The sequence below is a fragment of the Phoca vitulina genome, unplaced genomic scaffold, assembly GCF_004348235.1.
Source record: "Phoca vitulina isolate PV1807 unplaced genomic scaffold, GSC_HSeal_1.0 scaffold79, whole genome shotgun sequence".
Classification (NCBI taxonomy): Eukaryota; Metazoa; Chordata; class Mammalia; order Carnivora; family Phocidae; genus Phoca; species Phoca vitulina.
In genome coordinates, this window is record NW_022589782.1 from 6,346,007 (window position 1) to 6,373,773 (window position 27,767).

The window sequence follows — 27,767 nt, forward strand, 5'->3', positions numbered from 1 at the left end:
AAGGCCTCAGCCAGAAGCATTTGGAAATCTTGGAATCACCTTCCTGGCTGCGACTCAGTTCCTTCCAGAAACCTGCTTCACAACAGGAGTGGATCAGTCTCCTTCACACTGATAGAAAGCTTGCTCTTCCACAGACTTGGGGAACAAAGTCTGAATGTTTAGGGTTTTAAGGATTATTCACTTGGGATGTTGTTGGCACATAAATAGTTTGAGGTTTCAGTATGACTAGGCAGAATGTGTGTGTGTTTTTTTTTAAATAAGTAAAACACATTTTAAAAAATGAGAAACCAAAATAATCCTGGAGGACAATTGTCTCTTTAAACTTGCAATATTTAATCAGTCCAATATAATGTGAGTTTGTGTTTTTAGTGTTTTAATCTTGAAGATTAAAGGAGAGGGAAGAGAAGAAATCTAATAGTTGAGGTACACCAAATATCCACCTACCTACATGCATATATATGTTCATATTCAAACTTAATCCTCACACCTCTGCAAGGGAACTAGCTCCATTTTACAGAGGAACTGAGGTGTAGAGAGGTTGAAGAATCTGTTAGCGTCACTCAGCAAGTTAATGGCTCAAGTCCGGCCTGACTCCCAGGCTTTCCATCATCATGATGTTGATATTAGACACATCCCAGAACCCAGAGAAGTTTTCTTTGATAGCTCTTCATTCCCTGTTATATCCTCAGTGGTTGACTATTACCAGTTTGCAATTAATCTGAATGCTCCCAGAGCTGTCTGGGATACTAGGAGAAAATATCCCAGTATCTTTTGGGAGCTAGTCAGAGATCCTGCTCCCTGAAACAGGCTTAGATGATTTTGACAATGACATGCCACAGGTCAGAGCTCCCAAATTCTTAGCTCTTGTCAAGCTATCCCAGCTCCCATTACTAGATTTACATTTCCATTTCTCAATGCCCAGAATGTGCTCTTTTTCCCTGCTAACTGGAACTTGCTGATTGATGGACATGTATTAGATTTCCTGTCACTTCTGACTAAATTACAGCATTGGAACAAGGTGGGTAATGGGAAAATCAAGTTTGATTCCTAGGTTTTTGACGAGCAAAAGCGTGGATAGACGTAGACTGGAGAGATGGGGACCACTGGAAGAGGAGCAGGGAGAGTATTTCAGGCAAAAGAGCATATCAGAAGGCCTTCAGATGAAAGAGTTTGGCATCTTCAAGGTAAGAAGCTCTCTGGAGGAATGCATTACCCTAGGAAGTAGTATGTGGGCAACTAAGGAAGTTTAAGAATGAAGTTGAAAGGAGGCCCCTCGGGTGTCATAACGGCAAAGCACAGTGGAATTCCCACCTCTGAAAATGTGACCTCATCCATTCATTCATTCAGTAGTACAGTTGCCAGATGTGATGATGTTCAGTGCCAGCCCGTGGGCACAGTAACATAAACCATCAATATTAAGTGATGAAGACTAAAACAGAGTAGTTGTCACAGCAATGACGAATTGGACATACCTATGTTTGAGCTTTGCTATTTACTAGCTGTGTGACTTTAGGCATGTTAGCCTCTGTAGTTTCCTTGTCTATACGATGGTTAATAATAGCATGAAAATTAAATGAGGTAATGTAAAAGGTACTGGTTATATCTTAAGTGCCAAAAAGTTACGAACATAAACACCAATATAAAAACCAGTGAGAATGTAAGTGTTTAGCATAAAATCTAAAAAAGAGGGAATTAAGGAGCAAGCATTTAGCAGTGCAGGACTAGCATTGTCCAGGGAGGGATATTCTGGTTTTGGAGAACTTAAATATGAATTGAGAGGTCATCAGGAATCCTAGACTGTGGTAGGAACTGCCTCCCCATAGGCACTCCTTACTGGAGTCAGCAAGCCTTGACATCTGTCTTCTTGCTAACATTTGTATCCTATGGCATCACATCTGACACTCCCTTCAAAATACGGGCACATGAATGAATCTGTTTAATCTGAGACTGGAAGGATAATTTCAAACAGCGTACTGTACAAGTCAATGAGAAAATAAATACTGGAATTTTTCATTTTGCTGATGCATCCCATTCACACCCTTCACTTTTAGAAAATAGTTAACCTCATATTTGTATCCCATTCATGTTTATAGATTTACAACTTGGGCATAATGACAGTATCTGTCTTTTTCTTTCCCACACTTGATCCTATTACAAATCTCCACCTGGTATAACCTTTGTTCTCCCCCCTGGCGCAGTTTGACTCCAGGCTCTGGTTTGAACTGGCCAGGGTTCTAAAGGCTGCCTTTACTTGCTTACTGAGTCTGCAGTTTTTGGCACCTAAAATTTTGAAAAAGTATGAACTTAATGGGATTGTTGTGAAAATTAATGAGATAATGCCAGTTTACTCCAAAACTGGTAACTGTTTCTGAGTTTAGCAGGAAACGCCCCCATCATGAACAATTCATTTCCCTAACATTTTTCCTGCTTCAACATATCAAAGCTATCTCTGGCAAACTCGTCCAGGCACAGTAGAGTGTTTGAAATCTTGACCCTATTTCTAAGGCTTTTCTTCCTCTTTTAGCCCATTGGTACCAATGTTACTCCTGCTTACTTACATACTCAGGCACAATTGGGAGGCAATGGAGTAATGGAGCGGAAACACCAGTCGGGTTGAAGCAACCTAGGGAGAGGACAGGCTGGACTGTAGGCATAGACAAGGGATTCGGGTCCAGCAGAGTCATCCCCGCTTTGTGGTTTGCAAGGAGGAAGGTGGGGATGGGTGGTAAAACGGCAGGGGTCAAGGGAGGCGGCAAATGAGGTGCATAGGGGACAGTGGGGGTGAGAAAGAAGGGAACAACCAATTTAGATCCTAGGTCCACGTGGGCGATGAAGGGCAAATAGAGAAATCTAGCCCCATCCTCCCTCAATGCCTCCTTGGGTAAGGACAAACGCCAAAGGAGGCGCCATCCCAACGCGGTTCTGGGCCCAGCTCCCCAGCCGCCCCTGCAGAACCCGCGATCGAGAGGAGACCTCCGAGCTGCCTAGACGGGACCCGGAAGTGCGCGCCGGGGAGCCCGAGTTTCCAGTCGTGCCCGGGGACCGAGGGCGCCGCCGCTGCGGAGCGGCTGCGCGAGTGAGTATCAGGGCCCCGGACTCGGGGCTGCGGGTCCGCCCTGCCGCGGGGGAGAGAAGCGCGGGCTGAGGCGGGGGGTGGGGGGGGGTCGGGCCGAGGGGACGCCGGTGGCGTGGGGTTGGGGCCGCAGGCCTGGCCGCGCCCCCGCGCCGGGGCCCACCCAGCCCGGGGACAGTGAAGTGGGAGCCTCTCCTGGAAAAGCTTCACCTGCCGTTTCCCCTACATCTGCCCTCTTCTCCCTCCCTTTCCCGCAGTGACTGCCCGTCCGTTGTGCCGCGCTCTGAAGAAATTTTAGAGGAGGTCTTGTCTTTGGAGCAGCACTGGGGATTGGATCCAGCCCATGGAGGAGCTGCCTGAGCAGATAACCCCGGAGGCCCTGTCCCCATCCTCCAAGCAGGAGCCCCGAAAGAGCAAGGGTGAGGAGCTGACCTAGCTGGCTTTCTTTGTCTAAACTTTGTCCTTCCAGCCGCGGCCTCGGATCAGATGGACACGATTCACTTTACACTTAGAATTGTCCTGGTGAAAAACTACTTTTCTTTTCTTTCTTTTTTTTTTTTAGCCCCAAGGCTCTATTACATGTAAATAAAGCCTGTAACGAACGTTTCCTCTCGACTGTGTGGAGCAGACCCGCAGCACAGTAGTACCCTAGCACTGAGTCTGGGAGGATCTGTCATTCCAGCACCTGCCAACTGGCTTGGCCTTTGGAGAAGCTCAGTAAATGTGTGAATAAATAAATGAGTGAACTCAGCCAAGACTGCCCCATACCTCAAGTACCAGGAAGAGAGCGGGCTCCTCCACTCATCCTACCCAAGCTCTCCTTCATCCTTAGGGAAGATACATTTACCACCCCAGGTATAAACTCCAAGCTGGTGCCTTGCCTGTGAAGTACAGTAGATAAGCCAGCCACCTGCTGATGGAAAATGAGGTTAAACTATTAGTATCAACGTTTTTTCCTTAAGTATCAACATTTTTGTTTCAGTCTGCCATCCCACCATTATGTATGTCTGGCCCCTAGAAAAATGGACTTGGATTATTTAATTGGGTGACAAAGGCTTAGATAATCCACATCATGGACTCTGAGATGGCTTATATTTGGGGAGATTTTCTTTTACACATTTGTGTGTAAAAACTATGTTTTCAGACTAATTTTTAACTTGACAGGTATTTATTGAGCTGTTAGTATGAGGTGTTGAGACTAAGTTGAAAGAAAACCTAACCCCTACTCACCCACAAACTTAAGAGTTGAGTTGGAATAGTTACCTGTGAGAGGCTCTGGACAGTAAAGTATGTAGAAGTTTACAAGAGGAGATCCCTGTGAACTGGGTTTTGGCCCAGGAAGTCTTAGAAAGTCACAAGTTTGGCCTTGAAAGAATTTAGAGTAAGAAAGGAATCAAGTTGGCCTTTCTTTCTTTCAACAATACTATTGTTATATTTATTTAGAGAGAGCGAGTGAGCCAGTGGAGGGGCAGAGGGAGAGGGAGAGAATCCTAAGCAGGCTCCCTGCCCAGCGAGGAACCCGGCATGGGGCTCGATCTCATGACCCTGAGATCATGACCTGAGCTGAAATCAAGAGTCGGACGCTTATCTGACCAAGCCACCCAGGTGCCCCACAAAGGAGTCAAGTTTTAAATGAGAGGGGATAGATGCTTACCATAGGCTCCCAGTTGCTAGTCTTTCTAAAAGGCCAAGTGCCTGTACTCACCTTCCTAAAACACTCACTTACTCATGTTGGTTCACCATGCCCACTGCATTCAGCCCATACTCCATAACCTGGCATCCAGGGTCCTCGGCAGTGTGGCCTCAACCCACCTTGAAAGTCTTTCCTTAGTGTGCCCCAAAACAAACCAGCAAGACTGGTGTGTCTGCACAAAGTAATGCCAAAGACCCTGCACTCTCCACCGTTGTGTCTTTGTGTCCTTTTTCTCATACATTACTGTCCCCTATATTCTCTGCCTATCCAAACACTACACATCCCAGCATCCTGCACAGGGCAGCCTCCTAGGTGAAATTTCTGAAACAGACTTGGACTGTGAGGAAGGAAACAAACAGATGCAAGAGACATTTACACGAAAACCGGAGGACTTGGTGGTTGATTGAGCATTAGGGGGAAATTGGGTACAATCGCCCTTGTTCCCTTCACTGTCCTACCTCTTAAAAAAAAATCACTAGTTGCTATTGCTTTTGTAACGCAGGGCACTGCTTCTGCTCCATCAGAACTGATGATATCCAAGTTGCCAATGGCTTAGCTAATGAAGCCACTGGACACATTTTTTTCAGCTTTAATTTTTTGACCCCTTCCTATTTTTTGTTGATGTGATCACTCTTCCTCGTACCTCTTGTTCTTTGGTTTTGGAAGCATCGTTTTCTTCTGGTCTTCATCTTGCCTTCTCCGGGCCTTCCCCACTCCTGTTTCTCCATCTGTTTTTAAACATTAATTTTTCCCCAAGACCATTCTTAACCCTCTTTTTTTCACTCCTGTGGGTGATCCTATCCCCTTCCAGGACCTCTCTTAACCGCTATCTGCTGCTCTTGCCGCCATCTGGGTCCTGAAAACTAGATGTTCATGGGTGTACTTCGGAGCTCCTTATTTTCTGTCAGGCCCACACCTCCCTACCTTCCAGTGACTGCCTTGGTTAATTTTATTTTTTTTATTTTTATTTTTTTAAAAGATTTTATTTATTTATTTGACAGAGAGAGACACAGCGAGAGAGGAAACACAAGCAGGGGGAATAGGAGTGGGAGAAGCAGGCTTCCCCGCAGAGCAGGGAGCCCGATGCGGGGCTCGATCCCAGGACTCTGGGATCATGACCTGAGCCGAAGGCAGACACTTAACGACTGAGCCACCCAGGCGCCCCTGCCTTGGTTAATTTTAGTAACTGATTTTCCCAAGCTAGAAAACTTGGATTTGTACTCTACTATTCTCCTTCCCTCCGTATTCAGTCAGCCACCAAATCTGTCAGTTTCTCTTCAGAGAGGCCTTATTCTGTTGCCTATGATTGCCATTTCCTCATTTTAGACCCATTCTAGTTATCTTGGATTGTTGACACATCCCTATGCTATTGGTCATGTACCCTACTCTAGGCTATCCTCCATTCTGCTGCCAGAATGAATTTCCCTAGGAACAAATTTGATCATGTCAGTCTCTGTCCAAAGCCCTGGGTGTGGTATATATGCCTCTTCATATCTGGCTCTGCTCTATTTTTCTTTTTCTTTTTTTTTTTTGAGAGAACTAGAAAGTGCGAGCAGAGGCAGGGGCAGAGGGAGAGAATCCCAAGCAGACTCCATGCTCAGCGAAGAGCCCGATGTGGGGCTCAATCTCAGGACCCCAAGATCATGACCTGAGCCGAAATCGAGAGTCGGACACTCGATTGATTTAGCCACCCAGGTGCCCCGTCTGGCTGTACTCTATTTTTCTGCTATATCTCCTGCTTCCTGCCCACATGGGGCATACATTTCACTCACATGGAGTTTTTGTTTTTGTGTTTGTTTGTTTGTTTGTTTGTTTCCTATTCCTTGAACTTAGTGTTCCCTTCTATGTTGCTGAGCCTTAGCAGATGTGATTACTTTTGTCTGGAATACTCTTCACCTTGTTGATCCTGATCATAGTTCAAGATCCAGCTCAACGTCATTTTTTTTTTTTTTAAATGTATTATTTTTTTTAAAGATTTTATTTATTTGAGAGAGAGAATGAGAGAGAGAGAGAGAGAGCACATGAGAGGGGGGAGGGTCAGAGGGAGAAGCAGACTCCCCGCTGAGCAGGGAGCCCGATGCGGGACTTGATCCCGGGACTCCAGGATCATGACCTGAGCCGAAGGCAGTCGCTCAACCAACTGAGCCACCCAGGCGCCCTCAACGTCATTCTTTGAGGCTACCATCTCCAGGTCACCTAGGTAGGGGTTGTCCTTCCTAATTGCGCTTCGAAGCACCATTATAATCCCTCTACCGGTATCTGGCGCGTAGTAGATGGTATGTACGTTTCCTGATTGGTTAAATCAGTTTGTTTGTTAAATCAATGTATTTGTTTCCTAGGGCTTCTGTAACGAATTACCACAACTTCATAGCTTAATACAGCGGAACTGTATTCTCTCAGTTTTGGAAGCTAGAGTCCACGAGGGCTGTGCTACCTCTGAAACCTCTAGGGAAGAATCCCTCCTTGGCTGTTCCCAGCTTCTGGTGGTCCCCAGCAATCCTTGGTGCTCCTTGGCTTAAGGCTGCCTCACTTAGTCGGTGTCTCCATTGTCACATGGCCTTCTTTCCTGTGTGTTTCCATGTCTGAATCTTCCTCTCCTTTCTCTTATATAGATGGCAGTCATTGGATTTAGGACCCACCCTAATCCATTATGACCTCATCTTAACTCTGCAAAGACTCTGCTTCCAAACAAGGTCATATTCTGAGGTTCCAGGTGGACATGAATTAGTGGGGGTGGGGCAGGGAAACGACACCGTTGGACCCAGTACAGTAAGTATTGCTCATTTCTTCTGCTGTTAGAAGTAAATATACTTGGGATCCCACGGCTTTGTAGTTAAACAAACTTGAAGAACAGCATAGATTTTTACCCCTTCCCTTTAAATTAGAAGCAGATCAGCGAAGAAACTTTTTTTTAAAACCTTTGTCCACAGGGACACATTTGATTTGCTTATTTCAGGGGGCAACTGCTCTCTTCTAGGGCTTCTCGAGCTCTGTCTCAGAGCAGCCACTGTCTGCTGAGGCATTCCAGAGGGTCCTGCTCTCTACCAGAGTTTGAATCCACGTTTTTGATATTTTTTCTGTAAGTGGCTCTGACCCATGAGGAGATATACCTCTCTGAATTCTATTTGAGCCTCAGTCCTGAAGACTTTTTATAAATGGTCTATTTGGGACCCTCAGTGACTTACAGATTCTTCTCTTGATTGCTGGAAAATGATCAGGAGCATTTTGAAGCACCAAATGTGCGCAGGGTTCTTTACATAGCACTGGGCTTGGAGACAAAGAAATGGAAGACATCTTTTAAAATAGAGATGCTTTCAGCATAAATTGAAGGGAACACACACACAACTAAAAATACTTCTGAGGAGAGGCCCAAAGACAATGTGGTTAAATGCCATGAAGGAGACAGGAAGCGAATGCTTTAGAGATTTAAAGGAGAGCTCAGTTCCAGCTGGGATTAGAGTGGGGTTAGGTTTCAGGAAGGAGGCTGCCTTGAGCTGGGTCTGGAAGGTTGAATAGGATTTTGATAGGTGGAAGAGAAGTACATGTGTGGGGATATACATGTTCAGGAAACTGTTCACATTGACTGGAGTATAGAGAAGATGTGATAGAAGATGAGTCTGTGAGGCAGAGTGGAGTAAGACTGTGCGAAAGGAATGCCAGGCAAAGAGCTTAGCTTTTGTTTGGCAGATATTGAAGTATGTTACGTTAGCTTTTCTTAATAGGTGGCTAGCCGGTGAGCGTTGTATATCAAGGGAGAGAATCTGATTTGTTGAGTGTGGTATGGGAGGTGAGGTGATTAGGATCTGACTTTAGGACGTTCCTAGTGATAATAGGAAGGTAGGGACAAAAACCAAGAAGTGTGTTGTAGGTAGAAGCAATAGTACTTGTTTACTGAGTGGATGTGGGGGCAGAGAAAGGAGTCACTGCTCGTTGTCACCCCTTCCCTTTTTATTTTGAAAAATGCTAAAGCTACCGGAGAGTTGCAAGAACAGTATAACAAATACTCATATGCCAGAAGGAGGAGCACGTTTGAGACATACTGATCTCAAGAGACTGGTATGAGAGCCACGTAGAAATGTCTTTTTAGATTACTGAAGATGCTGTAGCCTGTTATAAATATCGCCCATTTCAGGAGATGGGGACACAATCCCTCCAGCTACTCAACCCAGAGAGAAAACTTTATTCTCTCATATTCATACCCATCAATCAGTAATCTTGTCCACACGACCATCAACATTTTTTTCCAGAATCCCAGTACTTCTTACCACCTCTGCCACCATCTTGGTCCAGGGTGCTATCATCCCTCACCTGGATTATTGCAGTAGCCTCCTGGCTGGTTGTCCTGCCTCTGCCATTGCCTCCCTATTGTCTCTTCCCAACATAGCCGGCAGCGTGATCCTGTTAAAATGTCAGGTTTTGGGCGCCTGGGTGGCTCAGTTGGTTAAGCGACTGCCTTCGGCTCAGGTCATGATCCTGGAGTCCCGGGATCGAGTCCCACATCGGGCTCCCTGCTCGGCGGGGAGTCTGCTTCTCCCTCTGCTCTCTTCCCTCTCGTGCTCTCTGTCTCTCATTCTCTCTCTCAAATAAATAAATAAAATCTTTAAAAAAAAAAAATAATAGGGGCGCCTGGGTGGCTCAGTCATTAAGCGTCTGCCTTCAGCTCAGGTCATGGTCCCAGGGTCCTGGGATCGAGCCCCACATCAGGCTCCCTGCTCAGCTCAGAGAAGCCTGCTTCTCCCTCTAGCTCTGCCCCTGCTTGTGTTCCCTCTCTCACATTCTCTCTCTGTGTCAAATAAATAAAATAAAATCTTTAAAAAAAAAAAAATAATAATAATAATAAAAATAAAATGTCAGGTTTTGTCTTCCTCTGGTCATAAGCCTCCCATAGCTTCCTATCTCACTCAGTAAAAGCATACCTCTTACAGTAGCCTATCGGGTCCTATGTTCTCTGATTACCTTTTTACGTCTCTGAACTCATTTCTTATTATTCTTCCCCTTGCTCATTGCGTTCCAGTCATACTTGCCTCTTTGAACACCCAGGGCCTTTGCAGTTGCTAATTCTTCTGTGTGTAATGCTCTTTCCCAGAAACCTTATCTCCTTCAAGTCTTTGCTTCAGTGTCATTTTCTTAGTCCTTCTTTGACCATGGGGTGTAAAATCGCAACCCTTCTGCCCACCCCCTCCCTCTGACACTCTACGCCTTCTTCCTTGCCTTTGTCTCTGTACCACTGTGTCAGCTAGTAGAATGTAATTTACGAGGTTTCTTGTCCAGCTCCCTTACTATAATGGAAGATCTTAGAGGGTGGAGTTTTTGCCTGTTTACCCCCTGATGTATCTCAGCACTTGGAACTGTACCTCACATGTTGTTGGTGCTCAGTAAGATAAATGTGAATGAGTCAAGTGTCACAGGACTGGTAAAGAGAAGGATTCAAGAGTTACAGGAGAAGGATCACCTTCAGCTTAATGGAGAAAGTGATACTGAGCAGGGCCTGAGAGCTGTAGGATTTACATTCTTGAAGATGTCGGGCAGGCTGTCAGTTCTCTGTCAGTGGGCCATATAAAAGGCTCGTCCTCTAGAACACTTAAGCCTTCAGAAGTTGGGAGAGAACAAATAGCGTGGTCCAACAGAAAGGAGAAGAGGCTTCGTGTAAGGGAGGAGATGGGAATGAGGCTGGAAAGACAGGGGCCAGGTCAGAAAAATGTAGAAGAAACCTTCATTTTAATATTTGCCCAAGCCAACCACAGAAGGCACGTCTCTTGCTTCATAAAGTATTCCAAATCCAAGTCCAAATGGAGGCATTCCCAGGCTATGGATCTTTCAATTTTTTTTTAAAGATTTTATTTATTTTAGGGCGCCTGGGTGGCTCAGTTGGTTAAGCGACTGCCTTCGGCTCAGGTCATGATCCTGGAGTCCCGGGATCGAGTCCCGCATCGGGCTCCCTGCTCGGCAGGGAGTCTGCTTCTCCCTCTGACCCTCTCATGCTCTATCTCATTCTCTCTCAAATAAATAAATAAAATCTTTAAAAAAAAAAAAAAAGATTTTATTTATTTTAGAGAGAGAGAGCAGGGGGAGGGGCAGAGGGAGAGAGAGAATACCAGACTCCAAGCTGAGTGTAGAACCCGACGGAGGGCTCAATCTCACGACCCCGAGATCATGACCTGAGCCGAAACCAAGAGTTGGAAGCTTACCTGACTGTGCCACCCAGGTGCCCCTGATCTTTTACTTTCTGAAGGGCTTCTAAGTTTAGGTGCCCCCAGGCTTGGGGGACAGATGTGGCAGATTTAGGAAGCTCTTGAGTTGTGCTGTCCAGTAGGGTAGCACCAGCCACGTGTATTAATTAAATTGAAATTAATTAAAATTAAATACAATTAAAAGTTCAGCTGCTCAGTTGCACTGGCCACATTTCCAGTGCTCAGTAGCCACATGTGGTCATTAGCTACTGTATTGGACACTGCAGATGTGGACCAGCTGTATAACCACAGAAAGGACTGTCGGACTGTGCATAGTGAGTGACTCGAATTTATAGTACCAGTTCATTGTGTCTTGCTAAAAAGAATTGGCTGCATAGCTAATATTTAGACTTGATTGATGCCTTTATCACTTTTTTTTTAGGTACCTAACTTTTTAGACCTAGTTGGTGTTCTCCAACTGTTTGCAATTTGTGTGACATATAAGAGAAACAGTTAAACACATGTACAAGCGGATGTAAAACACTAAGCCAGTAATCACTCACACCTGATAGAATGGTTGTCGCCTAAAAGACAAGAAGTAACACGTGTTGGCGAAAATGTAAACTGGTGAGCTACCAATAGAACTACGTAAGATCTGTCAATTCCACTTCTGAGTATTTATCTGAAGGAAATGAAAGCACTGTCTCAAAAGATATCTGCACCCCTATGTTCATTGCAGCATTATGTACTGTAGCCAAGACATGGAAACAGCCTAAGTGTCCATCGATGGATGAGTGGATAAAGCAGATGTGGTGTATGTACAAATATACGTGAATATACACAGTGGAATGTTGTACAGCTGTAAAAAGAAGGAAATCCTGCCATTTTCGACAACACGGATGGACCTTGAGGGCATTACACTAAGTGAAATAAATCAGACAAAGACAAATACTGTGTGATCTCACTTATATGTGGAATCAAAAAAAAAAAAAGCAACTCAGGCACAGAAAACAGACTGGTGGTTGCCAGACATGGGGGGGTGGGAGTGGGGGAATTGGATGAAGGGGGTCAAAATGTAGAAACTTCCAGTTATAAGATAAATAATGTACAACCTGGCAATTATAGCTGATAATGCCGTATTGTGTGTTTCAAAGTTACTAAGAGAGAAAATCTTAAAAATTCTTATCACAAGGAAAAAATTGTTAAAAACGCAATATCTAAACTGAACATACAGAGGATGAGGACATATTTAGAGGTGGAGAACAGGTGTAAATATGGTTCTGTGATAAGGTATCACAGACAATTATTAAATTCCTTAAAGAAAATGACCATTGACAAATAAAATCAAGGCTGTTTATTGTGTTAGGCTTTCACTGCTGCTGGAAATGCTGCATTGGCTATTTCTCAGCAGCCCCTCCTTTCATAAAGATCCCTCTTAGCAGAGGGCCTACTTTCTCTAATAATATCATTGCAAAACAACCTCTCTAGCGTTAGTAAGCCGTATTTCAGTTAAGAGGAGAAATATATTAAACAGGAGATGTTTTTCTATCCTGTCTCCCTTGAATGCAGGGTACAGGATTTGTTTTTGTATATTCTCTTAGAGTCGAAATCGACTTGGGAATATTTCTCTGTACCCTGTGCTTCATATTGTAAATAACTTTTCCTCCTCCCCCCTCTTCCTTTATCAAATCTTCCCCACTTGCAGTATTTCTAAAAGATGCGTATGAGGTCTGAGTGTGTCTGTGTTCACGAGTGAGCATGTGAACATCTGAGTGTAGAGAGAGATACTCTGGTGAGGAAGGTGTTGGTCTCTGATTACATGAAGGGAGTCTTCTCTGTTACCTCAGGGATGTTCATGTGGCCAGGGTGCTATGTGGGCAGAACCTCTGGGGGGAGGTTCTCCTCTTTATTCAGTCCCTGCCCCTCCCCACACATAGCTCCCAGCATCTCCCTTCTAAAGTTCTGAGATGACTCCACTTCCCTCAAACTCTGCTTCCCTTTTCTGCTAATCCCAGTATGTCTGTCTGGTTAGCTACTTCATATATAAACCTGAATTTTAGTTTCCCCACCACTTTCTCCAAATCTGTTCAACTTGTATCCATCTTTTCCCTATATTGCAAGGCCATTTTTCATACTTTTTTGAACCAAATACTTCTGGGATACTCTGATCATCCTGTTCCCCACCAGGAGTTTTTCTTGTTACATTTTACCTTTTTTATATTTTCTGTCAGATGGTGAGACCTGGACTGAGGATCAATTAATTATAAAGCAGAAAACTCTTGAAGTAGGGCTGCAACTACACGAAGGAGATGAATGTGAACAAAACAAAAGGGGCTCTGTGAATATGGACAAAGCTTTTGTAATAGCACAAACTCTATCCAACAGCCACAAATTCTTAATTGAAGAGAAATTCCAAATGTGTAATATTTGTGGAAAATTACTCAGATGGAATGCATACCTTATTCAGCATGAAAGGATCCATACACAAGAGAAACCTTATGAGTGTCATGAATGTGGAAAAGCTTTTGGCCATAGTTCGAACCTTATTCAGCATCAAAGAATACATACTGAAGAGAAACGCTATGAATGTAGTCACTGTGGGAAAACCTTCCAGCACAGCTCACGTCTTATCCAGCATCAGATAATTCATACAGGAGAGCTGCCTTATATGTGTAATGAATGTGGGAAAGCTTTTGGTCGGAGCTCAAGTCTTGTTCGACACCAGAGAATCCACATGAGGGAGAAACTCTATGCGTGTAGTGAGTGTGGGAAGGCCTTCAGCCAGAGCTCAAATCTAATAGAACACCAGCGAGTTCACACCAAAGAGAGACCATATGAGGGCAATGACTGTGGGGAAACTTACAGTCGTAACTCGCACCTCATTGAACACCAGAGAGTCCACACAGGGGAGACTCCTTATGATTGCAGCAAGTGTGGGAAATCTTTTAGTAGGAGTTCACTTCTTATTAAACACCACAGGATTCACACTGGAGAGAGACCCTATGAATGTTGTGAATGTGGGAAGGCCTTCAGTCGGAACTCTCACCTTATTCAGCACCAGAAAACTCACACTGGAGTAAAGGCTTCTGAATACAAAGAATGTGGGAAAACCTTCAAGTACAGTTCATACCTTTCCAATCATCTGGGAATCCACACAAGAGAGAAACTGAATGAAATGAAGGTGGTAGAGCCTTTGGTCAGAGTTCAGCTCTGATTGAATGTCAGAGAGCTTGCAATTGGGGAGAAACCCTTTGGGTTTTGTGAGGGTGGACGGCCTTCAGTGCTGGTTCAACTCTTATTAAAGCCTGAAAATCCAGATAGTAGACAAAACTCATTGGTGTGTTCAATACACAAAAACCTTTAGATGGAGTTTAAGCATCAGCAGATTCACTTTGGAGGAGAGTGTGTCAGAGAGGGGCGTGAAAGGGACATAATGCAGCATGACCAAGGTGATGGCTAAGCGGAAACTTCAGTTAGCACTATTGCTTATTTGATGTTGAAGATCTGCATCAGAGGGAGATTCTGTGGTTTGCTTTCCAAATCTTCATAGTTGTCCTCTGAAAATGGAATGAGTTAAGTCCATCCCAGGGAAGAAAGAATCAGGGAATTCTGGATTCAGACTTGTAGGTCAAGAAAGCAGCAGGGTGACCTTTGAACCCAGTAACTCTCCTTCTATCTCATCTATTCCATTTGTTGTAACTATTAATGGAAGTGGCTCTTGGGTCTTAGACCAGCATTTCGCCCCTCAGTGTTCTGCAGACTATTGAATCTCTTTTTGTTTTATATGACATAAATGAACTTAATAAACGGGCAGATTTTCTAGACCAAACAGTCTCTCAGTATGACATGTTATGGGCTTTGTTATGTGTCAACTAGGCTGAACTGCATTTGCCATAATTCCCTTTCCTGTATTTTTTGGTTCTTGTGGCCTAGAGGGAGATTCTTAGGAGACCAGGAGGGCGGAAGAAAAGCAGCAGTTACTATATTTTGTGGCTCATTCATGTTGTTGCTAATCTGCTGACTCTGCTCACTAGGGAGACACAGCAGCTGGGCCTGCAACTGGTCTACCTTCCCCTGGATCCTCCTCTGCCTTTGCTGGGCTGTGTGTGTGTGTGTGTGTGTCCTCGTAGTTTTACTTCTCTGATTGAATCCTAGTCAAACGCATGCTTACTGTTCTTGTAACAAGTACACAGTTATTTTAAGTTTAGATAGAGAGAAATGGTTAATTTCTGGTTGTTTTTGGAAAAAAAAAAAACCTCAATAATTTTTAAGATTTCCTTTGAGAAAAAGCTACGGTTCAAACTCCTTTATAAGAAAAATTACATCATCACCCGAGGCAGAGCTTCATTACTGTGTAATTGTCGAGGAAAACGTTGAATAGCAAAGCAGTTGAATAGTGTGCTACATGATGGATAAAACTTTTTAAAACATTTTTTATTTTTAAGAAATCTCTACACCCAGTGTGGGGTTCAAACTCACGACTCCAAGATCAAGAGTCACACGCTCCACCAGCTAGCTGAGCCAGATAGGCACCCCCATAAAATTAAAAAAAAGAAAAACACCAAACTTTTGAGCACCCATTTACTATGAATATTTTAATCATTAAAAGACATTCCAAAAGTACCTCTACTGGGTAGTATATTGTTAGATCAGGTATCTGAGAGAAATTCCTACTTTGTTGTAAATGCACTTTTTTTGCCTTTTTTTTTTTTTTTTTTTTTAAACGCAGGGGTCAAACTCATGACCCTGAGATCAAGACCTGAGCTGAGATCAAGAGTCGGATGCTTAACTGACTGAGCTACCCAGGCTCCCCAAGTAAAGGGTTATTTTTGGTTACAAAAAAATCAGATTATTTTTCCTCCAGTTAGTTTGGGTTAATGATTATGTAAAATATCAGTGAAAATTATACTTACAATGTGGACTCTTAAAGTTGAAAATTGCCTGTCCCGTAGCCCCCAAGCCTGGTCTGGTGTTGTGCACACAGTAGGTATTGAGTGGATGGCTCTGGAATGAATCTGTTTACTAGACACGAAAATCTTCTTGTCTCAGATCTCCTGTCTGCACTCCTCTACTTTTCTCCCTCTGTAATCGATAGGTGATTATCAGCACTCACTGAGGGTCACCTTGCTCTAAGGACCGCCTTGCCATCTGGACGTCCCGAGTATGGACTCGCAGTCTGTGAGGTCAGTTCTGAGCTCTGAGCCAGTGTGCCTGCTTACTGCACTCGACACACAACCCTCCTTGAGTCCCTCTCCACTCCCTTCACCACAGAAAGGGCCCTTTCCTTCTGTGGGGTCTTGAGAGGCTTCAGGGATGAGGCAGGCTTGACGAGTTGGGGTTGAAGGCTAGGCGGGATTCTGATTGGCAGAGAATAGCAGGGAGGGGCCTGCGGACAAGGCAAGTGTGTGGGGTCACATGCCAGGCTCCAAGGGCAGAGGTGTCTGTGGAGACCAGGAAAGGGGAGAAAAGAGTTTGTCTAGCAGCATCAAAGGCACCGAAGTTGGTGTGTGTTGGAGTGGGGGAGAAGCCTGGCTGGCTTAGTCAGTAGACTCTTGATCTCGGGGTTGTAAGTTCGAGCCCCGTGTTGGGTATAGAGATTAAGTAAAGAAATAAAATGTTTAAAAATAAAACAACCCACTGAAGTGGGGCTCTGGTTCTTTGGGCACAAGTATTACTAGTGGCCAGACAATTGACCAAGCTCTTAGATCTCAGGTAAACACAAGGGCAACCACTCAGCCCAGCTGTTGGCCAGGCCTTTCTCAGTCTTAGTACTGAAAGTCCCACGTCAGGAAATACTCAGTCCTGTGCAAACCAGGATGGCTGGTCACCTGACCCCATAGTAACCCCACCTCCCTGCCCCCTCATGGCTCCTAGCTGCAACAGGACCCAGTAGTGCAGGAATTCCTAACTTAGGTTGCATACTGGAATCACCTGGGGAGCTTTCAAAGTACTGATGCCTCAGTCCCAATCTCAGAGATTTTATGGTGTGGAGTCTGGCCTGGATATTGGGATTTTGCAAGTTCCCAGGTAATTCTAATGTGCACCCAAGGTTGAGAACCTATACAATATACAGGTGCTGAGAGAAAGACACAAAAAGACCGCATAGGATCGGTGGCATAGTCACTAAGGGCTAGCAAGAGGAAGGCGCTGGGAGTGGGGATTGCATCAGGGGCCCTATGTGAAAGTGGAGAGAGGGTGTCCCAGGTGGAAGGAGTTGTGGGAGGGGGCCAGCTATTGGATTCCCTGCGGGCAGTAAGCTCGGTCTGGGGGTGGGTGGGGAGCAGGCACCTGCTCACTTCCCAGTTCTGTTACCTGGTAAAACTACAGTTTGGGTGACTTGGATTTTCCCTTTGGAGCTCTGGCCCAAGGAAGCACAGAGCCTAGGGGAAGTCAGAGCCCCAGCTCATGGGGACTCCACCCCGTTTTCCAGCAGGCAGTTACTCTTCCCTTGCCTGGCCTCTACCCTGGACCTGGGAAAATATGAAAATGCTTCCAGAGGAGGCTATAACCTAAACCTGTTAAAATTTGCAGTCCTAGTCGGGGCTGGCCTGGTAGTCCCTAGCCACGCTGTGTACACAGCCTTGGGACCCCTGAGTGAGAGGCATTTCCTGTGCTCTGCTTAAAGAGGTAGGAGTCTTTGCGCAAAGGGAAGATAGGAGGAGGAAGAGGAATTTGGGCATTGGCACCCAAACGTGACTGCTTTAATCTCACCTCTCATAGGATAAAATTCTACAAGACCCTTCACGTCCCAGCTCTGCCCATTGATTTCTTCAGTCCTCTTGGGGCTACTCCTTCCAGTCATTTTAAAATTCATTGTGTCCTTGAACAAAGTATTTTTCAAATGTAGGTCAAAACAACTAGTGGGTCATGAGATTAATTTATCATAGGGGCGCCTGGGTGGCTCAGTCCTTAAGCGTCTGCCTTCAGCTCAGGTCATGATCCCAGGGTCCTGGGATCGAGCCCCGCATCGGGCTCCCTGCTCAGCGGGGGGCCTGCTACTCCCTCTCCCACTCCCCCTGCTTGTGTTCCCTCTCTCGCTGTGTCTCTCTCTGTCAAATAAATAAATAAAATCTTTAAAAAAAAAAAAAAGATTAATTTATCATAGTGAGTTGCAACCAGCACTGAGGGTAAAAGAAAAAAATAGGCAGGACCAGAGTGGGATAGGCATTATTTATGTGCATTGCACATAGCAAAGGTAAGTGAGACTTTTCCGTGTGCATGTGCACACGTGTGTGTCATGTATAGTAGTTCCTGCTGTAGAGCGAGTAAAAACTTTTGCACAATGCAGTCCCCCTTTTGGGGATAAGATTCCGTCTAAATCCTGCCTCCTTGCAGGTCTTCCTTTGAACTGAATCGTACTCTGCAATCCTTGTAGCATGATATGCTTCTTTTGTGCACTGATCACATTAAAAAAAAAAAGATTTATTCAGTTACCTGTCTCTGTGCTAGATTGCAAGCTCCATGAGGGCAAGGACTGTATGCAGCAAACACCGTATCTGACATTCGAAAAAGCACTCAGATACTGTGTAGCTGAATGTACACCTGAGTTTAGGGTCCAGCTGTATGTGTGTGTGTGTATATATATATATATATATATTTTTTTTTTAAGTTTACTTATTTATTTGAGGAGAGAGTGAAAGTGAGAGAACAGGAGTGGGGAGAGAGAAGCAGACTCCCGGCTGAGCAAGGAGGCGACGTGGGGCTTGATCCCAGGACCCTGAGATCATGACCTGAGCCAAAGGCAGATGCTTAACTGTCTGAGCCACCCAGGTGCCCCTATATGTTCTTAAACAATAATTTTATCTGAGAGATTTCAATATACCAAAAAGTTGAAAAATAGTATAAATGAACACCCTATATATCCCCTACTCAGATCAATAATTATTATTGTTTTCCCATATCTGCGTTCTATCCATATACTTTTTTTCTGAATTATTTGAAAGTGAGCTTCTCTAAGAGTAAGGTTGTTTTCCTACATAATTGCAACACTATTAACATACCTAAGAAAAAGAATTTAATTCCCTAATACCGTCTAAAATGCAGTCCATATTCAGACTTTTATAGCTATTTTATTTTGAATCGGGGGGAAAATAATCAAGGGTCACATTACATTTGGCTTTATGTCCCTTTAGTTTCTTTCTTTCTTTCTTTTTTTTTTTTTTGGTCCCTTTAGTTTCTTTTAATCTAGAGTAGTTCCTCTACTTTTTTTTTTTTTTTAATGACCTTGACTTTTGGAGGAGTCAAGAACAGTTATCCTTTAGTATTTTCCACAAAACTGATTTGTCTGTTTTCCTGTGGTGGTATTTAACTTCCTTCCCAACCCCTGCATTTCCTCTAAACTGGAACAAGGTTTAGTGGCTTAATTAAGCATTTTTAGCAAGAATACCTCACATGTCATGTCTCCATACTGTATCATCTCAGTAGGCAACTGACGTCAAATTATTCTACCCTAAGCAGTGCTGTTTGTTCACCTGTTAAAGGTAGCGACTGCCAGATCTCTCCTATATAAAGGTGTTTTCCCTTTGCAATTAGTGAATTAGTGAGTAATTCTTAGGGATGATAAACTCTAGCACCATGCAAATAATCTTTTCCTCTACAGGCTAATGTTTTTAGCAACCATCCATGATCTTTTGGGCAAGTTCTTAACCTGACACTCAGTTTCTTCATCTGCAATATGAGGATGATAATGCCTGTCATTTGGATTTACTGTGTAATGATATCTAAAGTATTATATAACAGTGCATATGAAAATGCTGTCAGGGTCGGCTGTAATTTTCCCTTCTTCTGAGAACACCATCCCTTTTCCTTTAAGAAAGTTCTTATGTTGCTCCAGATAGGTGATCCAAATTGCTAGCTTCTCAATGACCTAATCCTAACCCCCTAAACCTAACCCTAAACCCTAACCCAACAGCTGACTTAACCTTTTCTGACCAGAGTGGAATGAGCATGTGACCCGAGCTGAGCTTATTAGAATGCTTCCCTGGGAAATCATGGACCAAGTAGGAGTGAGAATAGGGTGAGGAAAACATTCTTTTTCTCCAAGGCGGCTAAATATAGGGATGTGAGTCTGGAAGCGGACTGTTTCCCCCATCACCTGGACAACGAAAGCCAACTGGGTGGAGGAGATTAAAGTCATCTGCCCCAGATCAAGGCAGAAAGTGTTCCAGGGGCGTCTTCCTGGCCTAGCTCTGGTCCTACCGGCTCAGCCAGTAGAGGCCCTCCCTGGTGAGCTTCTACAAATTGGGTCCTGAGCCCGATGACAGATAGAATCTCGGACAGTACAGGGGCCTGTCACATGCCTCTCCCAGGTGATTGGGTAAATCAGTGGTCCCTCCCACCTCATCCCTTCCTGTTGTTTTTGACTATGTCCAGGGCTAGTGGAAAGGTGGGAGGAAGTGCCAGAGGTGGTACTGGCTTTTTAAAATCTTGGGAGTTACAAATGCATTTCCTTGGTGAGGGCAGACTCAAAGCCGGGTGGGGTGTGTGCGTGGGGTTAGGGTTAGGTGGGGACTGGTGGCTTATCCAGCTCCAAGTATGGCCACTCCGGCCCCTACCAGTCTCCCTAAGCTGGAGACCAGTCCTACCTCCACCCAGTGCCCTCTCTTTGAAGATTCTTCCCACAGTTTAAAACCAGCCCGCGTGGTCAGAGGTGCCGCCAGCAGTCTTAGGGAAGCGCAGAGAAGGGGAGAGGGACGGAGGATGAGGGAGGCCTGAGGGTGATCGGGCCATGCGCAGGACAGGAGCTCCGGAGGCCGCAGGAGTGGGGCCGGGGGGGGGGGGGGGTGTGAGGGTCTTGGAGAAGGGGAGTGACCTGGCAGCCTCCTGAGAAGTCAGGGGGCTTCTTCCAGGCGCTTATCATTAGACCCTTTCAGCCATCCAACCGGAGGAGTTACTATTATTATTCCCGTTTCACAGATGAGAAAACTGACATCCAGGAAGGACAAGTAACTTACCCAAGGTCACCCTGCTGGTAATGGCAGAGCTGGAATTCGAATTCAGTTCCTCCCGGCTCCCGATCGCTCCCACCCCCACCCCCTTCAGTGCACAGGTGAGCAAGGCCCGCCCCGCGAACAGCCCCGGAGGCCAGGTGCCCCTGGGCCAAGGGCCAGGTGAGCGGAGGGCGTGGCCACAGGGCGGGTGAGTCCCTGCCGGCCTCCGCAGGGCCCCGCGGGCTCGGTGGGCAGACGGCGCATCTTCTCGCTGCGGGCCTGGCCAACGGAAGCTCAGGGCCGTGGGTCCAAGGGGCGGGTGAGGGGCTGCCCCGCCGCATGGGGGCCCTCCTGAAGGGAAGTCCTGCCCAGGAGACCCCAACGGTGCCCAAGGAGGGAGGGGAGGCCACCGGGGAGGGAGGGGTGGGGTGGCTACACGGAGAGGGGGGCGTGGAGAGGGCCCCCAACCCCCCACCTCCAGGCCACACAGAACCCTACGGGCTGTTGGGACTCACTGCGGGGTGGGGGCGGATCGTCAGATCTGGGTCCATTTTGGGGTCTGGAAAATGTCCCCGTGGTTTTGGGGCCAGAGAAGGGCCGAGGAGGCTTGTCAGCAGGAAGGATCCTCTGACCAAACCGGGGTCCAGTTTGCTGCCCAAGTTGCCCCGAATCACTGGTGGGAAAGGGAATGAGGCTCCCCGCGGCCCTGACAGGTACCCCCACCATTCCAACCCAGAAGTACTTTCTGTCGCCCACCTCTTTCAACCCCCAGTACAGTTCCCTGCTGAGCCGGGGGCTGCGCGGGGCCTTGGGAGGGGACAGGGCTGCATCCAGGCTGCTGCAGGGTGGCTCAGGGACTCTTCCAGAGGGAACCCGGACTGAGGAAGCTCCCCCAGGCCCGTGGTGGCTCCCGGCGGTCCAGGCTCCGCGAGCGAGCGAGCAACTCTTTTACTTTCCTGGGTCTTTTTAAATAATAATTAAGACAGTGTGATAGTTGCTGACAGTTGTTTTTGTTTTGTTTTGAATGCTTTTTTTTTTTTTTTTAAGATTTTATTTATTTGTCAGAGAGAGAACGAGCGAGCACAAGCAGGGGGAGAGGCAGGCTGAGGGAGAAGCAGACTCCCTGCTAAGCAGGGAGCCCCATGCACGACTCTATCCCAGGACCCCGGGATCAGAGGATTAACTGACTGAGCACCCAGGCGTCCCTGTTTTGAATGCTTTTGGCAAAATAAAAAGTTTTGTCAATTCTACCCCTCCCCCCCATTCACTCTCCCTTTCTCACACATGCAAATGAGCATACCTAGTAGGAAGAATTCACAGATTCCACTAAATTCCTGACTTGAGAGTCACCAAACTGAATTCCTGGCCTGAGGCCTGAAGTGAGAGGGAAGGTAACCATGTGGGATTCTAGTCCTTGCCCCAGCGCTGACCGACTATGGGATCCTGGACCAGTGGTGGGTCTTTTGTCTCCTGTTCTCCATTTCAACAGTACAAAGGGATCTGCAGATTCCCTATTGTATTAACATGGCTAGGGTCCTTTGAGTCTGGCCTAGATCAGTGCATCCCCCAAGTTGTATATCCATGGGGCACAGTCATCCAATCCCCGTGCTAAGGGCTGTTCCAAAAGGCTGGCAAGGTCCTCTTCGATGGAGAGCTGCGGGGTGGGGAGGGGCAGAGGAGGGGGATAACGACAGACAGGAGGTGGTGCGCTGGGGTGCACCTGGCCCTGAAGTCACCCAGGCAGGGGGGAGGAAAGCATTGTACCCAGTGACCTGTTTATATGTCTTTCTCCCCCATAGTTACCAAGAGCCTGCGAGTTCCTGTCTTTTTTCATCCCTGAATCGCTGCTGCTGTCCTGAGCTGGGCATGGGGCGTCCAGTAAGTGTGGAGGGAATGACGGACAGTGGCTGGTGGCTGGGAGGGCTGCATGTGGTTTACGGGGCCAAGCTGAGCTTTACAGGGAAGGCAGGGCACCCCCAGGGAAGGAAGGCCTGCGTGGAGGCCGGAGGTGCTTGGAAAGGAGACCTGTGGGCATCAGGCAGGAAGGGTGGGGGCTTGGGGACTTCCCGGGAGGAAGGCCAATGAGATGGAGGCGTGGTGAGAGACAGAGAGAGGCCAGTGCAAGCTCCAGGCCAGTATATGGTGACGGATCATGGCCAAAATGGGGGAAAACACGAAAGCCAGTTTTAGACAAGTTGAGGTTGTGGGAGGACAAACAGGGGCGCAGACCAGCCGCTCGCTGACAGTGTCTAGCGAACTCCGTCCCATCCGGAGCATGGGGGTCAGGATGGAGCCATGACTCCTACCAGAGAGTTTTAGAGCCAGGACTGCTCTTGGGGCCGACCGACTCCATCATTTTATTTTATTTTATTTATTTTATTTTATTTTATTTTATTTTTAAAGATTTTATTTATTTATTTGAGAGAGAGAGAATGAGAGAGAGCACATGAGAAGGGGGAGGGTCAGACGGAGAAGCAGACTCCCTACCAAGCAGGGAGCCCGATGCGGGACTTGATCCAGGGACTCCAGGATCATGACCTGAGCCGAAGGCAGTCGCTTAACCAACTGAGCCACCCAGGCGCCCCTCCATCATTTTAGGGCAAAGGAAACTGAGGCCTGGCAGTTGAGGTGACTTATCAGTGTGGCCTGGAGGGTGGAGGGAAGATCTAAGGGGAGCCTTAGACAGAGGGAAGGATTATTCAGGTGGGAAGAAGGGAAGCTAGTGACAGGAAGGAGGTGAAAGCCCATGAGGATGTTTGCAAACCAGTCTGACAGCACTCAGAGATGAATAGCTGTTAATGTGTTTATAAACAGTGGATCTGGGAGGGGGGTTGCAAGAGTGCACCCACACTCTGCCCTCTGCGGGTCCCACAACCTCAGAGGCACTCCCTGCCCCAGCTGCAGTGAGGGGGTCTGCCTCGGGACCGAGAGAGGCCACAATGCCTGGGCATGAGCACAGATGTTTGCACAGGGTGTGGACCAGAGAGAGCAGCCCACTCCCTCTGAGGGCCTCGTCTTCTACACTTCAGACCCCGGCCTAATTACCACCGCCGGGGTCATCCTGAAATCCCCAGGGCTATTGGCCGTTAGCTGCCGGTGGAGCACAGTGCCGAGGGTCTTTGTAGGTGGGGTGATTGTTAACAGAATCCAGCGGTGAGAACTTTAGGGTTGGCGGAGGTTTGGGGATGGCCTAGTCCAACCTAAACCTCATTTTATTGAGGCTGAAATCGGGGCTCAGAGAAGGGACCCTACTTGCCCAAGATACCCCGGTGACTTAGCAGCAGAAAATGTCATGCATTTTTTAGGTCTGCTGAAGAGGTCTGTAAGGTTGTAAAGTTTATCCACGCAGAGAAATCAACATTTCCCGAGGCTCACGTATGGGCTAACATTTCTGCGGGCGTCATCTCCTTGCCCCTCCCTTTTCCCTTGAACAGGTGATGCTGACTTTAGAGGACAAGGACGTGAAGGGATTCACATGGGCCGTAGCCCCTGCCTTGACCTCCTTGGGCTACCTGCTCATACTGCTGGTCTCCATCTTTCCCTTCTGGGTACGGCTTGTAAACGAGGAGTCCCATGAGGTGTTTTTCAGTGGCCTGTTTGAGAACTGCTTCCATATCAAATGCTGGAAGCCTCGACCCTTATCAGGTAAGGAGGGATGGAGGCAGGGACAGGACAGGGGTAGATGGGGCCAGGTTGGGGGTTGGGTGACAGAGGACTGGATGGAGTCAGAGAGGACAGAATTTAATAAGCCCATAAGGGCATTTTCTGAGTCTCTGCTCTGAGGTTAGCTGAATGTATGTGGCTAGCAAAAGGTTAATAGTATCACGTTGACCACCAGGGTCAGCAGCAAATGTGTCAGCAACAAAGTTTCTTTCTGGGGTAGGAGTGGCTCCACCTAGGATGGAGGGGTGGGGGTCCTGCCCTACTGTGTGAGGGCCTGCCACCTCTCAGGGCTGCTGTTAGCTCCCCGACATGGGACCTTTTTGTGTGGGCACAGCTCCCAGCTGGGGAACAGCCTTGTTAGTAGAGTGCAGGCTGGATTTCAGCCCCCGCTTGTCCCCTCTGCCAAACACCTGTCCAACTCTGGGTGGCAGCTCTGCAGATAAGGTACTTAGGCCCGAGTACCGCGTTTTCAAGGGAATGCACACGAATATGAGCTCAATGGACTGTGGACACACCTGAGGCCGTGTTTTACAAGGGACTTGGGAAGGTCAGGAGGATGTCTGTCTTGGAAAAGAGGTGAGCCTCTTTGGGGAAGAGCCCTTAGGGGCTCTCTCCTGGTAATAGAAGAGGAGAAACCTCTTTGGGGAAGATGGGCCACACTGTGTGCGCTCTTTGATCTGGAGTTCCTCAGCCTTGGCGCTACTGACACTTTGGCTGGATAATCTTTGTTGTGGGGGTTTTCCTGTTTCTTGCAGGACAGTTAACAGCACCCTTACCCTCTATTACCCGATTGATGCCCTCAGTTTCGACAACCAAAATTACCTCTTAGCACTGCCAAATATCCCTGGTGGGGGTGTAAAACTGCCCCCAATTGAGAACCATTGGTTTAACCCAAGAGTAGAATCTAAAACATTTAGGTCTTTAGCAACACCCTTGTGTTTTTGTCCCACCACCAGCTGTCCATCTCTGAATGCTTAGGAGGGTATACAAACTTGTTTTAACATGGGTCTGAGTCACGCCAGTAGGGGATCATCAAGACCCTGGCTCTGCTATTTTGGGTCTGTTTCATTACTTCTGTTAACCAGGATAATTAAATAAGCATTTCCCCCAGAGTTCAGAACATCTTAACCTCACAAGTTCTGATTTTCCACCGGCGGCTTATTTCAGTGTGAACCAGTACTGATACAATTCTTCACGTTTTCACATGCAAATTTTATAATTTTTATTGTTTATTAAAATGACCGTTTGCCCATCTAATTTTTTTTCCCCATACACTTCCATGTCACAGGGAACAAAATGTTGGGACCAGAGCACTCTTGGAGGCAAAGTGGTGGGGTTGGAGCCATGGTCCCTGGCCACACTGTGGGACTGAGGGTGGCGAGCTCCGGGGGCCTTCTCTGCGCAGGCTCTGCGGGGCTCTGTCCCCTGTCACGGGTCAGGGTGCCCAGCTGCAGCCCAGCCTCCCTCCTCTGCAGTGCACATCATTCTTGGCCGCGTTTTCCTGCTGTCTGCAGTCATCCTGTCTTTCCTCACCACCTTCATCCTGGTGTCCTTTGCATCTCAGCTGTTTCCGAGGACCCGGAAGCACAATTTGGTGTCAGCCTTCATCAGCTTCCTCACAGGTGTGGAACAGGCAGGCAAGCCTTGTCCTCAGGCAAGCCTCAGCTTTGGGGAGGGTTTGAGGGGGGCACCCAAAGGCAGGGAGATGGTTGGTTTCTGTGATGTCAGGAGAGAGGGAATTTTTAGGGCCCCTCTCTCCTGCTGCCTTCTCTGAGGCAGCCTGCCCCCCAGGATGACAGTCGCTCTTCCCAGGGGTCGCTGGGCACCCTGCACTTCCAAGTAGCACAGCACTCACTGCATTGGCTTGGGGCCATTTGTCTGGGGCTCTTTTTACCATAACCTCTATCCCAGCAACTGTCATAGAATCTGGCACAGAATGATAATATGGAAGTGAAATATATAATATAAGTGAAATATAAGTGTTCTTGGACGAATGGATGGAAGACACCATCTCTGCCCTTTGGAACCTTTTGACTTTAAAAGGCTGGCCATGGCCCTACCCTGGGAGGCTCCCATCACATGAAGGAGGTGGAACGCTCACAGTGGGAAGATCAGGTTGAGTTGTACCCAAAGCATCACACCCAGGGGGCCCCATCTGGAGTCAGCCGATGGCACGGGCACAGAGGGGACCCGGGAAAGGGGTTTCTGGTTATGGGGCCCCTGGGAGGTGAGGCACATGGGCTTTGAAATGAGCTGGGATGGAGGGAAAGACAGGCATGTGGGGTAGAGGTTACGGGCTCTGAGAGGGCACAGGTGTGGGCTGGGGAAAAGGGCCTCCACACAGGAGCCGCACCGGTTGTGGGCCACGAGACTCTGTCTGATTAAGAGCAAAGGTGGGAACCACGGGAGGAGAGCAAGAGGGCCTCCCTGTGACCCTGCAGGGGTCTGTGCCTTCCTGGCCTTGTTGCTGCATGCCCTGGAGATCCAGAATCTGAGGATGAAGCCCACCCCCCCCCAGATCTCCGTGCAGTGGCCTTACTACGTCCTTGGCTTTGCCATCGTTCTGTTCATAGTGGCTGGTGAGTGTCCTGGGGCTGGTGCCCTTCTCCCTGTCCTCTGTCTGGATTCAAGAGCCATGGACGCTCTAGAGTGGTGCTGTCCAAAGCTGTAGTCACTAGCTACTTGTGGCTATTTAATTAACTAAAGTGAAGTAAATAGAAATTCAGTTCTTCAGTCATTGCTAGCCACATTTCAGGTGTTTGGTAACATTATGATGTATCTAGTAGCTGCCATATTTAGTGGTGCAGATGTAGAAATTTCCATCATTGCAGAAAGCTCTACTGAACAGCACTGCTCTGGAGCTCAGCCCTATCTCTCATCCTTGTCCTCCTTGACTTTAGAACCAACCTCCAGATTTCATATTCTGTCTTATTCTGTCCTGACTCCTACACGTTTCTATGCCTGTCTCTATCTATTCACCTCACCTTCACCTTACTGTCTTATCTTTGTATACCATCCCATCTAAGCCCTCAATACTATCTAATTTTGTCCTTTTTCCTAATCTTCCTGCTATATTAACCTGACCCATAATATAATCTATTTTAACTTGATTTTATTATACATTGAATATATAAAAATATTTATAATATGTGAGCTAGGTAATTAAAAATAAACTGTATGCCCATTTCCACCATTTAGTTTAAGAACTAGCCATATTTTCATGGAATCCACTGTTTGTA

General features: G+C 46.9%; 1 protein-coding gene across 3 annotated transcripts in view; it reads left to right on the plus strand.

Moving 5' to 3' along the window:
* Positions 1–70: 70 nt before the first annotated feature.
* Positions 71–27,767, plus strand: part of TMEM225B (transmembrane protein 225B) — a 33,310-nt gene continuing 5,613 nt past the window's right edge. Inside the window, exons 1-7 of one of the 3 annotated variants that reach the window (XM_032394044.1) lie at positions 71–3,076; positions 3,331–3,492; positions 20,852–20,984; positions 22,665–22,743; positions 24,300–24,510; positions 26,004–26,150; positions 26,970–27,107. In XM_032394044.1, coding sequence (XP_032249935.1) covers positions 22,732–22,743; positions 24,300–24,510; positions 26,004–26,150; positions 26,970–27,107 — 508 coding nt within the window. In that variant the 5' untranslated portion in view covers positions 71–3,076; positions 3,331–3,492; positions 20,852–20,984; positions 22,665–22,731. Of the gene's footprint in view, positions 3,077–3,330; positions 3,493–13,167; positions 15,508–15,768; positions 16,120–20,851; positions 20,985–22,664; positions 22,744–24,299; positions 24,511–26,003; positions 26,151–26,571; positions 26,644–26,969; positions 27,108–27,767 lie in introns of those variants that run through there. The other 2 variants (XM_032394043.1, XM_032394042.1) reach the window with 2 other exon arrangements.